The sequence below is a fragment of the Microtus oregoni genome, unplaced genomic scaffold, assembly GCF_018167655.1.
Source record: "Microtus oregoni isolate MIOR12 unplaced genomic scaffold, Mior012 000001F_ref0000356, whole genome shotgun sequence".
NCBI lineage: Eukaryota > Metazoa > Chordata > Mammalia > Rodentia > Cricetidae > Microtus > Microtus oregoni.
Window position 1 is genome coordinate 87,730,769 of NW_024543060.1, and position 14,144 is coordinate 87,744,912.

Consider the following 14,144-nt stretch of genomic DNA (forward strand, 5'->3'; position numbering starts at 1 on the left):
TTCACGATTTTTTTCCTTTTTCTTTTCTCATACACTACATCCCAACCACAGCCTTCCCTCCCTCTACCCTCCTCCTCCCCTCTCCCCAGACCTACTCCTCCTTAGCTTCACTTCAGAAAAGAACAGGATATCAGCCAAACATGGCATAACGAGATTGAATAAGACTGGGCACAAACCCTCATATCATGGCTGGATGAGGCAACCCAGTAGGAAGAACAGGGTCCTGAGCACAGACAAGAGTCAGAGATGACTCTCCCTTTGTCAGGAGTCTACAACACCCCAGGCTAAACAAGCGCAGCATGTTTGCAGAGGGCCTAGCCCAGACCACGCAGGCTCTGTGAGCCCCATGAGCCCTGCTTAGTTGATTCTGTGGGTCTTCAAATACTTTCCCAACTTTATTATTATTATTCATTCGCTGCCTTTGAAAAGTTGAATCATTCTTTGCTTTTTTTCGAATAATTTATTTCTATATTATGTGCATTGATATTTTGCCTGCATGTCTATCTGTGAGGGTGTTGGATCCCCTGGAGCTGAAATTGAGACAGTTCTGAGTTGCTATCCGGGTGCTGGGAATTGAACCCAGGCCCTCTGGAAAGCAGTCTTTGCTGTTAGCCGCCGAGCCATCTCTCCAGCACCCCCCCACCCAAACTTTTAAAAAGAGTCATTTGTTTTGTAAGTCCTTACATTTATGAATGGTCACAATGTGTGTGACTGGTGCCTTTGGAAGTCAGAAGAGGGCGTTGAATCTCCTGGAGCTGGAGTTACCGATGGGTGTGTGCTGAGAGTGGAGTCTCAGTCCTTTGCAGGAGCAGTACCCCGAACTGCAGGGCTTTCTTTGCAGCCCCACCTCCTCGCACATGCTTTGAGTGCTGGCCTCTGCCAAATCATTTAGAAGGAATCGTTTTGAATTTGACAATACTTTTGCTTCAGTAGCTAATATCTTTGTGTAAGATTTTTTTTCTTTTTATGTCTCATTTTATAGATTTGCTCATAGCAAGTCCTTGTTTGAGGCGCATTTGCCTTACTTGGAAACATGTTTGCTAAATTAATTGACATCAGGAGTTTAGAAGCCAGTGGACACTGTTGCTCTGCTGTAGTAGGATGTTCAGCATATTGACACAATGCAGACGTCTCTGGTCACTGCTGTGCCTCAGATGCTCTTGTTTGCTTGGTTCGTTCCAGTTGCTGGCATGGCTTCAGTTCTTCCTTCTCGCTGTGGCCGTGAGCCTCCTCCCCAACTGCATCTGAACTCATAGTGCCTTTTGCTGCTGCTTCTGTTCCGACAATTGCATTAGGGGCTGTCTGAGACTTGTGAAACTTGAGAACTGTGCATACACTTGTCTGGCTCCCTGGACCTTTTGGGCAGGAGGGCGAGCGGCACAGGGGCCGGAGTCTGCAGGCTCCCTCGATGTCCAGGCTTGTAAGTCTGCAGACACGTAATTGGGATAATTTTCTCTGGAAAATGTAATCAGGCGGTGAGTGTACTGACATAGTGTACGTTTTTTTTCTGTCTTGTTGTTTTAATTACTCTCTAAGCAACTGAAGAAAACAAATTTTATTTAGAAGAAAAAGTGTTTTTATTTTGCCCCCCCATCAAGCTAATTAGCTTCAACTTTTTCTCTTTGTAAACATAGAGACAATGTTCTTTGTTATTTCTCTGATTGAAATACTGAGAAGATAAAAGACTTTAGATGAGAGAACACATGCCTCTTTCCAGTGGGATATAATTGGGGAAGGTTTATAACAGACTTATTTCTTTGATATTCAGGTATGGAATTGGCAGTCAGAGGACTATATCTTTTTGCAAGGCCATCAGGAAACAGTGAAGGACTTCAGACTCCTGAAAAATTCAAGATTGCTTTCTTGGTCATTTGATGGAACAGTGAAGGTAATTTGAATTCCAGATTTTTTTAGAATATATTTTTGTTTTTTAAGTTATTTTGAAAATATTCTTTAAATGTATTTTATTTCACTGTATGTATGGCTTTCATGTATGTCTGTGCACCACATGTGTGGCTGGTGTCCACGGAGGCTAGCATCAGGTCCTCTAGAACTGGAGTTACATGTAGGTGCCTGTGAGTTGGGTGCCGAGAACTGAACCCAGGTCCTCCTGAAGAACAGTTAGGGATCTCAGCTACTGGGTCATTTTTCCAGACCTGAGTACCAGATTTCAAAGGAAGTTATACATGTATGTATATATGTATTTTGAAATAGGATCTCATTATATAGCCCTGGTTGGTCTGGAACTCATTCTGTAGACCAGGCTGGCCAAGAACTCAGAGGCATGTGCACCACCACATCCAGCCTCAGATTGTCCTTTTAAAGAAGACATGCTGATGATGCAATAATTATACTGTGGTGGCTGTAAAGCCCATGAATGTTCATATCTGAGTGCTGTGCCTGGTTTCCTTCCCTGCAGTCCCCTGCATCCGCCATGTGTCTGTAAGCGCGTACACTAAGGGAAGCTTAGACGAAAACTTACTGCTCTAAAAACTTGTTATACATGTATGTTTTTTAGCTGGTTGTGTTCTTTTTTAAAAAAAGATTTATTTATTTTTATGTGTATGAGTGCTTGCATGTGTGTCTGCACTGAGTGCATGCAGTCCCCACAGAGGCCGAAGGCACTGGGTCTCCTGGAGTTGGTTGTGAGCTGCCTTGTGGGTGCTGAAACCAAAGCCAGGTCCTCTGGGAAAGCAGCCAGTGCTCTTGACTGCTGAGCTGTCTCTCTGGCACCTCATTGTCCCCCCACATTTCAAGGTGTTCTTCCTTCCCTTCCCCTCCCTCTCCTTGTTTTCGGGGATTCTGGAATCAAACAGGAGACTTCCCACAGGCTAAGTGAGCACTTTACCCCTGAGCTCCTTTGTTTTCTTAAAGTACCCTGTTGACCTTGAACTTGTAGAACTTCTGCTCTGCTCACCCTTCCCTTGGGTTACAGTTAAATTCCATCATGCATGACAAAAATGTCTTTAAAAGTATCACCTAATCTTTTCTCCCCCCAAGGTGTGGAATATCATCACTGGAAGAATAGAAAGAGACTTCCTTTGCCATCAGGGTGCAGTGCTTTCTTGTGATGTTTCCTCTGACGCAGCCAAGTTCTCATCTACCTCTGCTGATAAGACTGCGAAGGTTGGTCAGCCGCTTGAACGTCTGCATAGAAAACTTTTCAGTGTTACTTGTGTGTTATGAGTCCAGTGGATGAGGCAGGAGAATGGCAGGTTCTGTTCACGTACCTGTATCATATGTATTTTTAAGAGTTTATTCATTTATTATTTTGTGTGTGCATGTGGCAGAGAGGGAGAGAAGGAGCCTGCATGCGTCACGATGTACGTATGTAGGTCAGAGGACAGCTGTTGGGAGGGGGTCCTTTCCTGCCACCTTGCTGAGGCAGGGTCTCCCATTATTTCTGCTGCTTGTGCTGTGCACTCTAGGGCCAGGAGCTTCCAGAGTTTCCACCTTCCACCCTGCCACAGGAACGCTGGACCTAGAGATGCAGGTGGCTGCATCCAGCTTTTTCCTTGAAGTTGGGTCGTTGGGCTGGTGAGGCCAGTGCCCTGGCTGAGTCATCTGATGACATCCATCTCATATTTAGGGCATGTGGTGCTAGGAATCGCGCTCCTGTAATCTCACTTGATCTTCACGTCATGAGTTGTTGTTCCAATTCTGCACACATAGAAGCTGAGCTAAAGGCTCGAGGTCACAGCTTTGGGAGAATGCCTATTAGCATTCATCTGGCATTGGGTAGATGATTTAATAGTTCTGATTTTCCTTTATGGAGAGTTAAGATTAAGAAAAAGATTATTAAACCCTGTCTCGAAAAATCAAAAAAAAAGATTATTAATTTCTCAAATTCTTAATTCTTACAGTATTAAGAAAAAGGAAAATGATTTTTTATTTATAACTAATCAGATAGACTGCTGTATGTTACGTTTAGTAAAAGTATTTGGAAGGGGCGTGAGCAGAGTTTGTATTCACTTGGTGTGAGTGGAAACTTCTGACAGCCTCTGAGTTGTGCTTCCCGCTGGGGACTCGCAGCCCTCCATTCCCTTCTCTTCCCCCATCTTTGTTAATGACGTCGCGATCTAGCTGTCTTTGTGCTGTGTTCATTGCTCAGGGTTTTAGTTCCATCTGCTTTTCCTTGTCTGCAAAGACCGTACTTTCTTCCCTATTGACTGGTGGACGACTTCCTGGGCAGCTCCTTCGCTTTATCCTTCCTGCTACCACCTGAGGTCTCGTGATCCACCTTTCTGTGCTGCTTCCCAGGCCAGCTCTTTGACCATCGCCACCTTTCTCTTCAGCTATTCTCTGTCTGTCTACCTCCGCCTCCGTCTTGGTGTACAAGTTGTGACACATCATTTTAGACCTGCCTTCTTGATGGCTCCTCAGCGAAGCCTTCTCTGGCTCTCAGGCAGCATTAGCTGCTCTCCCTTCAGAGTTTCCAGTGTGGTGTTTTTGTGGTTTTTGAAGCAAGTGCCCAAGTGCCCCTGAGCCTGCTTCCTTGATAAACTATAAACATCAGGGAAAGGGACTGCGTCTGCTTCGTCTCACACCACCAGTTCTTAGTTGGTAGGGCCTGACACACAGCAATCCAGCGGGTCCTGGCTCAGTGGTCAGAGCAGAATCATAGAGAGAACACTGGAGGGGAAAGGGCATTGTCCCCATTTTTCAAGTGCAGAAACTGAAGCTGGAGAAGCTGTGGGCTACCTTAGGCCACAAACATTTAGGAGAGTGCACTGTCTGCCTCACCCTGTAAACTGTTCTGAACCAATTCTCTGTTCTATGTGTGAGCATTAATACAAAGATAAGAAAGGTGGCTCAGGTTCTTGAGCAGTTGGTTAAAGAGAAGTCCCAAGAACTTGACAAGGTGGCTGGTTGGATCTGGGCATCTTGTGAACGTTTATGCAGCACCAAATGTCCTAACTTGCATGCGATTGACTTTTTGGCTGTGTAGCACTTAGGTCGGGCCTTGTAGGTGTTGGAAGAGTGTGCTTACCATTCCTAATTGCCTTCCAGATCTGGAGTTTTGAACTGCTTTCCCCTCTCCATGACTTGGAGGGCCACACCGGCTGTGTCCGCTGCTCTGCCTTCTCTCCGGATGGCATCCTGTTGGCAACGGGAGATGACAATGGAGAAATCAGGGTAGGGTGTGCTGACCGCGATAGCGTCTCTCCTTTAGCTTGGACTGACATTCTTCCCACGCTGAGGTGGTTTGCTCGATGTGTTTTTGAGAATCTTGTACTACATCTTAGACTGACCTGAATGAACTGTTTAACCTTGCCTGGCCTGACTCCACATCCTGGAATCCCAGCAGCTTCCCACTGGACAGGAATGCACAGGTCCTGGGGTTTTGGTTAGATGGAGCATTCTTTGCTCCATTTCTGTGGACACCATACTTCTAGGCACCTTCACAGCAGGAAAGAACATTTCAGAGTTAAATAAATCAGGTGGCATGTTGGTGCACACCTTTAATCCCAACACTCAGAAGACAGAGACAGGTGCATCTCAATTTGAAGCCAGCCTGACCTTTATAAAATGAGTTCCAGGCCAGCCAGGACTATGTAGTAAGACCCCGTCTCAAAAAAATAAACAAAACTAAAAGTGTTACACAGACGTTTCCTACATAGGTGAATAGATATTTGTAGTTGTTCCCTGCTGTTAGTTTGTGAAAGATTTGTATTAATTTTTAGTGGTAGCTACAGATTCTTTTCGTGGCAGAATTTAGAGAAACGAATTTTGTAAATCATTGGTTCATACATGAATTTCAAACTGCTCTTCTCATTGTTCAAAGGTAGAGATCTTTTTTAGACCCCTACCCTTTAGTCAGCATTTTTCTGGGGATTGTTGTGGTCCTCGATGGACTGTCTGTCTTTGTTAATGCAGATGTCCTGAGGCTCACCTTTCCCTCGCGGAGTCCAAGTGAGCAGCCAGTTTTTATCACCCTGAACTTGTGAAGGTGCAAATGTAAAATGTGCCAGCGTCACCTAGAAAACAGTTTTCTGAGAACTAGGACGCGCTGTTCTCTTGTGTCTGTGGAAATAAAGGCTAGTGTTGAAAGTATGGTGTGCCATAGAAGGTCAGAAACCATGGAAAGGCAACCAGACTACTTGGGTGTGAGAATTGTGAGGAAGTGAAAAGCCTGAGCCCCGGGGATGCCGTTTGGACAACTACTTTTTTTGTAAACTTTTTATTTTCCGATGTGTATGGGGGTTTGTCTATGTATGGGCTGCCGTGTGGGTGCTGGGAATTGAACCTGGGTCCTCTGGAAAAGTAGCCCGTGCTTTTTGCTGAGCCATCTCTGCAGCCTTGGAACCAGTAATTTTGAGGAAAATGTCTTTATTTCTGGTGGTGGTTTTGTTGTTTTTGTTTGCTTTCAAGAAGAGGCACTAACACTTGGAGGTTCAGTGTAATGCAGAAGATCCGAAGGGTTTGGATTTGCAGGGCTGGAGCGTCTCCCAGGCCTTCCAGGAATGTCACGATTCCTCTGCTTTGATCTCTCTGATCCACACATTGTCTAGAATTTCTTTTTTCTTTTTTTAAAGATTTATTTATTTATTATGTATACAGTATTCTCAGTACTCTGCCTGCAGGCCAGAAGAGGGCACCAGATCTCATTACAGATGGTTGTGAGCCACCATGTGGTTGCTGGGAATTGAACTCAGGACCTTTGGAAGAGCAGGCGGTGCTCTTAACCACTGAGCTATCTCTCCAGCCCCATTGTCTAGAATTTCAATGATAAAAACCTCCTTTAATTTTTAGTTTTTGGATACAGAGTCTCATTACGTTGCCCTGGCTCTGAACTCAAAATCTTCCTTCTTCAGCCTCCTGAGCAGCTAGAATTAGAGATGTGTGCACCTTGCCTGCTTTTCTCTCCTCATTCAGTGGAAATTGGTAGCATTCTGATCTATAATGCTATTGTTTTTGCAGATATATCGCAGATAATTTGTATGTATACTTTGAAATTGGTAAACCCTCAGGGTCACCCTACTAATGAATCATGTATCATGTTTATCTAGATATGGAATGTCTCAGATGGCCAGCTTCTTCATCTGTGTGCTCCGATTTCAGTAGAGGAAGGAACTGCTACACACGGAGGCTGGGTGACCGACCTTTGCTTCTCTCCCGACAGCAAAATGCTTGTCTCTGCTGGCGGATATCTTAAGGTAAGCGTTACCCGAGGATGCGTGAGGAAAGAGCAGCCTGCGTCGTGTCGGAGTGGTTTTCACTCAGTGTTCTTCAGCTGGGTTTCCTGTAACCCAGCAGAGTAGGGGAGGCTGTTGTGGGACAACAGCTTTGCAGTGGTGGCTGACATCTGGAAGGCTGCTTTTCCCCACGTCTCTCAGCGTCTTTGCTAACAGCAGTAGCAATGTGGGGCTCTCACCTCCCCATCTGAGCCTGTAGGACCCAGCTTCATCTCTTGTGGCACACAGCAGTAAATATTTTGGTTGGAATTATTTGTAAAATGTATTTGTGAAATTGTCTTTTTGGTAATAATAGTAGCAACATATCATTTATTATCTATAGACTTTGGGTTCTGCCAACACACTTGTCAGTTTTGTGATGGCCAAGTTTTACTCCCTTTGGGTTATAGATGAGCAAGACTGATTGTCATGGAGTTCATCACCTTTCCAAAACTTGGTGATTAGTAGCTCCAAGGGCCAGTGCCCCTTCCACTGTCTCTAACAACTTGACTTGTGCATACTCAGTAGTGTCTCTTGGGGTCAGGGCTTAGGCATATTGTAGGGTTCTGATGTCATTTATCATCTCATGTATCCATTCTGTAAGACTATGTTCAGTGGCTGTTGTCTTGTGGCACACATTTAAGGCTTGTCCTTTCCCAGTGCTGGCTAATGTTCCATACAGGAAGGAAATGGAAAATAAAGTCCCTAAAACCTAGGAGGTCCTGAGAGAAGTTTGCAGGGGGTAAGTGGAGGCAGAAAAGAGAGGGATGGACAGAGTGTTGGAAAAGGATGCTGCATATCCTGCTGACCACTTGGGCATTCTGTAAGCTTGTCATTGACAACTGATCTCACAAGATTTTGTGAGGCAATTGATCCTTCCTGAAAACAGCCAAGTGAGGATGATCTCATTATTTCACAGTACAGATGTTCAGATGTGTGTGGATGAAGCCTTTGTTGTAAGGGTCCACAGTATTGTAGTGTCACTCAGCATAAACATCTGGCTTATAAAAGGTAAATGAGGGGGTTTTTTTCAATTTGTGCAAGGTACCCCTGCAGCCTGCGTTGGAAATGGCCTCCTAATGCTGTGTTTGTTAATGGGCACCTTTTGGGGCATCCTTTGATTCCGTCGCGCATTGCTCCCGGGCTATCAATGCTGCTTGTCCTCTAGTGTAAAGGTAAATAACTCTGAGCTCGGAGGATGGTGCTTAGAGGAGAGACGTTGCTGTCCCTGTGTTGGAAGCTGAGAGCTGCTGATAACGCAATTGCCCAGCCTTGACACCAAGCTTCTAGAATCTCTGGGCTCCCTGGAGCAACTCTGCATAATCGTGTCTGGCTTTTAGGGTACTGCGAAGATCAGTGAGCAGCCTTGACACAAAGTAGAAGGACGGGTCTGCTGCTGCACTGTAGATTATGTCTCGAGGCCGGAAGAAGCCATGCCTGTCTGTGTAGTCTATGTATTAACATAGACTACAATCAGCGCTTTTCCTTCTGTTTGATTACTAGCATAGTGAAACTAATTATGTTATAACCCAGCCCGCATCTACCAGCATGTTAATGAGACCATCCAAAGGCACAGAACAAATTAGGAGTAAGAAGAACCAGCTGCTAGAGCGGCCAAGAAATTAGGCATTTTGGGTCTGTTTACTTTAAAATCTGAGCAATGTAAATTGAGTGCCAGTAAGATACTAGGTGTCTAGTAGCTAAAATGTTCTTACCTCTCAAAATTATTATAAATTAAAACATAATATCATTTAGCTTCCACTGAGGTCGTGGATGCCACAGAAAACAGACTGTTGGAATGACAAGTTCGTATGAATTCCTACACTGAAGGCCAAGGCAGATGTAAAATGTGGAACAGAAGAGTACTGTTATGACTGGGGAGTGGGTTTTGGGACAGACCCCAGCTCTGCCCCTTACTAGTCGTATGACTTTTCACAAGGTTGTTTTGTCTGTAAGATGGGTGCAATGCTAATATGTGCCATAGTACAGATGATCTATAGCTTTGCTGCCGTCCATGCTCAGGCTTGTTCCACTATCAGCATCAGATCGTCATGTTTATTGTCACTGATGGGTTTAACCCGATGCGTCCTCACCTAAAGTGATTGTTGACGTGAGGATCAGGCTTGCTGTTGCACACTTTGCGCCATTGGAGAAACCTCTGATGGCCTGTGTCTACAACTATAGACTCTATTGACTAATTCACCACCCTGAAAATCCTGAGCTTGCTGCTATGAAATCTTGTATTTCCAATCCATATTGAACCAGTGGCTGCTGTAAAGTCCTTTTAATGATGTGGGAGACGGACAGATGGACGGACACTGCATTTGGAAGTCAGAAACTGTTTCTCCTCTGCTGTCTGTTCCCACTGTCCTCTGAGTCTTGATTCTCTCAGGAACTCGGTTTTTCTCTGAGCCCGAGTCACTGGAAACACGTTCTCTTGGGCTGGACTGTGTTCTTGTGCTCTTGCTTACGGTGCTGTTTTCGGAAGTGCGTGCTGCTTTAGTGAGCTTTACCAAGCCCTGTGACATACACATTTACCAGGTCCTACTACCGAGAGTAAAGAAAATACTCTAGCCTGTCCCGTGGCAAGGCTGAGGGCTAGGCTCCGTCCTGAGCACATAGGCGAGAAAGTGTTGCGTGTGTGGCGCTCAGGCTCCTGATGCACTGTAGGCCTTTTGAAAACATGTTCTAGTGCAATGTCTCCTGCCCTCAGTTTAGCTCTGAAATAGGATAGTAAGTTTGTGAACACCATTTGGTAAGGATAGTGTTAAACTCTTGGTGAATTTGGTGCTGGAGAGGAGAGGGAAGGATGTGGTTAGAGCACCTCCTTTGGAGGCTGTTGGTTTTCAGCATAGGTTGTCACACATAGCAGCCAGCATCACCCCTGGTGAAAAGGGTTCTCGAGGAGGACCACTCTCCCTCCTCGTCTGTACTGTAAGCAGTTGGGGTGTATATCTGTTGGGGTACAGTCTGTGCTCCAGAAGCGTGTCTTTGTGTAGGGAAGCAGTCATGCGCCCATCCCATGGAGAATGTGCAGACAGCCCCAACCCTTCCCTACATACTGTGTCCCTTAGCTCTCTAGCGGCCCTGAGTGGCAGTGGTGCAGACACAGCTGTGAGGCTGTCACCAGGTCAATCAGCAAAGGCTGGTGACGTCTGGAGCAGTAACCCTCAGATGCGCTCCTGCTCACTGCGTGGCTCAGGAGCGGTGGGGCAAAGGAGCTGGTTGGCGCTGCACATGGCCGTATGGTGGAGTCATCAATCTAATGAAGGTTTTCTTTTTCTCTGAACAGTGGTGGAATGTTGTCACTGGGGAGTCCTCACAGACCTTCTACACGAATGGAACAAACCTCAAGAAAATCCATGTGTCCCCTGACTTCTGCACATATGTGACTGTTGATAACCTTGGTATTTTATACATTTTACAGGTTCTAGAGTAAGATGCCCAAGCGTTAAGGCAGTCAGCTCCTTACTTTTGAGTTGGAAGAGAATTGATACTCAGAACACCAACATTTTATAATGCTGTGAATTGTATTGTGGTATTGTGCTCACGTCGAAAGTGTAGCTGGCTGAGTAATGCCAGTGTAGCTGTGTACACAAGCGAGCACACGTTCACTCTAATTTTTTCTCATCATCATTGTTATTAACAGTTTGTTCTTAGCATGGAAATGAAATGTAAATATGTGTATTGTCACACCATTGGTAAACTTCTTCCTTGATGCATAATTAATGAGAACCGTTTGAAGGAACTGTGTGTCGATGCTGTCATTCACTATGCAGGCTATGCTGCAAGGTAATGGTGGTTGGTTTCTGAGCCACACTTACCCCCAGGGGTATGGCTTTCCAAATGCAATCATGTTGCTTATTTGCGCTCTTCCAGTTTGCTTTAAAATATCGTGTCGTTGCGCACGGTCTGCAGTGCTTGTTTCGATAACAAGGTGAGTGCTGTGTCAACAGGTCTTGCTGTGAGCTGGAGTCTTACATTAGAGAGAGCTCTCTGTAGCCAGTGACAGCCTGTGTGTAGCTGGACTCTGGTTGTCGTTGTCTGAATTGGGCACCACCCTGCACACTCTGTTTTGTTTTTAAAGATGGGGTTTCTCTATGTAGTCCCGGCTGTCCTGGAACTCGCTCCATAGACCAGGCTGGCCTCGACACACAGAGATCCGCCCACCTCTGCTTCTCCAGTGCTGGGACTAAAGGTGTGCACTTCCATGTCTGGTCTCTGTTTTTTACTTTTTGCTTGATCTGTCCTAACCCTCTGTTTCATAGTTAGCTGTCAGTAAGTCAATGAAATGTGAAGTAGTAAATCTGTTTGCTTCTGGGCCAGTGTTATTATCAGGGCTATTCTCTTTATGACTTTCAAGAGTCCATGGTTTCTGTGCAGTTCCACAGAACTCCCCGAGACGCTGGAAGAAGATGGCTTTCTCCTTCTCCCTTCCTGTTTCCTGTATCTGCCCATCCCCCAGCACCCATTTCCCTGGGAAATGAGGGTTCATTGTTTTGCGCAGTGATTGTACTACACAGGTTCCCGTGGTCCTCCTGCACCATACTCCTAAGTAGCTTAAGAGTTTTGTTTTTAACCTTCTTTTAGGATCTTTACTTGAAGCTTAAATCTGATCACTTTCCCCAGAAATATTATTAAGGACAGTAGAGATAAATTAGTAATGGATGTAGTTTTTGGGTTTGTAGGGTTTTTTTTTTTTTTGTTTTTGTTTTTCAAGGCAAGGTTTCTCTGTGTAACAGCCCTAGCTGTCCTAGAACTCGCTCTGTAGACCAGGCTAGCCTTGAATTCACAGAGATCCACTTGCCTCTTTCTGCTTAGTTCTGGAATTAAAGGTGTGTGCCCCCACTGCCCAGCAGCAATAGAGGTAGTTTTCATATAAAATACAAAATCAAATATCTTATTTTGCAATAGGAATTAGTGAGTACTAGCATTAATTGTAGATAGTCAGCGAAGTTGTTTCTGTTGTTAGTACTTATTACTAGCTGTGGTGCGGGGAGAGAGAAAAATCCACTCATGCATTTTAGTTTCTGTTTCTTTGTGGTGCCGAAAATTGAAACCAGGGCCTGGAACACGCTAGCCAAGCACTCTGCAGTGCCCTGGGATCCATGTGGCATTTCAGGAGCTGTGACTGGAGTGGACAGAAGTTTGGACATTTCTTTTTTACGTTTTTTGGTTGGTAGGTTGAGGAACTGGTTTACACACTTACTGTGATTGAAGCAGATGTGATAAGTGAAGATGAAAATATTTATAAATATAAGTATCTGAATAGTTGTCTTGCTTAGAACTTGGTGAGAATGAGCCAACTGCTTCTCAGACAGCATTACTGCCTCATCCGTTCTGCAGCTGGGTGTGAAATAGTAAACATAGTTTTTAAAAAGCCTTGATCTTTGTCTTAAAGTGGAGAGGAAGACACAGTAACACAAGGAAGGAGACGGCTTATCACTGCCCTCGGAGCTGGCGACAAGGCTTGGCTTGCAGCCTGCGGATGAGCGCTTTGAGCCTTTTCTTGGCTGTCCTCTATGTGAAAAACAGCAGAACATTGGCTTTTGTATATGTGAAGATGGTTTGTATCATGTGTTTTATGCGCTTTGAAGACTTTTTGTATTTATAATTTACATGTGTTATTTTTTTGCCTTGGAATACTGTTTAAACAAATTTTGAAGACAATAAAATTTCTGAATTTTTTTCAAAAAACATTTTGGTTTCAAACTCGTTGCTTGCCTTTTTTTCTACTGCTAGGAGGTTGATAAAACAGCTTTTGGGGTGGCCTGGGGAGGCGGGCTCAGTCATTGCAAATATGAGGACTGGAGTTGTTCCTCGCAATCCCCACAAAAAAAGCCTATAATTTCTATGATTTCAGCCCTAGGAAGGCAGAGACAGGAGGATCCCGATGATTTGCTGGCCAGCCAGTGTAGCTGACTTGAACTCCAGGTTGTCAGAGATACAACCCTTCCCAAAAATAAGGTAGAAAGCAATCAAGTAGAACACCTGATATTGGCCTCAGGCCTCCACACACATGTGGACACACCTACATGTGCACATGCATGTACACGCGCACACACACCCTCCTGCGTGGTGGCTGTGAACTGCTTTAGTTCATGCTTTTCTTGAAATGTCCCTGTTTGTCAATTTTAAAAGACAGCTTTGCTGGATACAGCAGTTCCGGTTGGAGGTATTTTTGTCTCGTGCTAGCTGGCTTTCCATGGTTTTGTTGAGAGGCGATCGTATTCTGATTTGGTTCCCCATATGAGCCGTTTTCTTTCTCTCTTGGCATTCGTATCGTTTCTTCGTTCTTTTAGCCCCTTTAATGTGGTGTGGAGAGGTTGTTCTGCGGTCATGCTTAGAGTTCTGAATGTCTTTTGTCCTTGAATGTTATCTCTTTCTGTGGACTCCGGGAATTTTCCGTATGTAAAATGTATGTCTTCCTGAAATATTTTGTTTGCTTTTAATCTTAGCTTCTACTCTGTGTATTCTTAGGTTGGTCTCCAAATATTCCAGATTTCTTGGAAATTGTGTCATATTTGTTTATTATTATTATTGTGTATATCCATTGCACATGATACTGTTATGTAAGGACATTTTGATATAAATATCTGCTGTATTGAGCACATTCCTTCCAACCCCTTGCCCCTGCTCTTACCACCCCTGTCCTCTCAGCTTGGTCCCCTTTATCCCATGAAGTTTCTCTTCTAGGACGTCCGTGCCGTTTACAAATACATGATACATTTGATGTGTCTATAAAAAAATCAGCCATGCAGTGGTGGAGCACGCCTTTAATCCCAGCACTCGGGAGGCAGAGGCAGGTGGATCTCTGTGAGTTTGAGGCCATCCTGGTCTACAAGAACTAGTTGCAGGACAAGCCCCAAAGCTACAGAGAAACCCTGTCTTGAAAAACAAAACAAACAAAAACTAGGTCCCACAAGTGAAAACAAGTGTGTCCCGAGACTGACTTAATTCACTTAGTAT

General features: G+C 44.7%; 1 protein-coding gene across 1 annotated transcript in view; it reads left to right on the forward strand.

The window, feature by feature from the left end:
• The window catches only part of Apaf1 (apoptotic peptidase activating factor 1), a 65,672-nt gene extending 52,820 nt beyond the window's left edge, over positions 1–12,852 (forward strand). The window contains exons 23-27 of the mRNA XM_041674928.1: positions 1,769–1,888; positions 3,001–3,126; positions 5,011–5,136; positions 7,011–7,157; positions 10,468–12,852. Of these exons, the coding sequence (XP_041530862.1) occupies positions 1,769–1,888; positions 3,001–3,126; positions 5,011–5,136; positions 7,011–7,157; positions 10,468–10,614 (666 nt within the window). The 3' untranslated portion in view covers positions 10,615–12,852. The remainder of the gene's footprint in view (positions 1–1,768; positions 1,889–3,000; positions 3,127–5,010; positions 5,137–7,010; positions 7,158–10,467) is intronic.
• Positions 12,853–14,144: the final 1,292 nt, after the last annotated feature.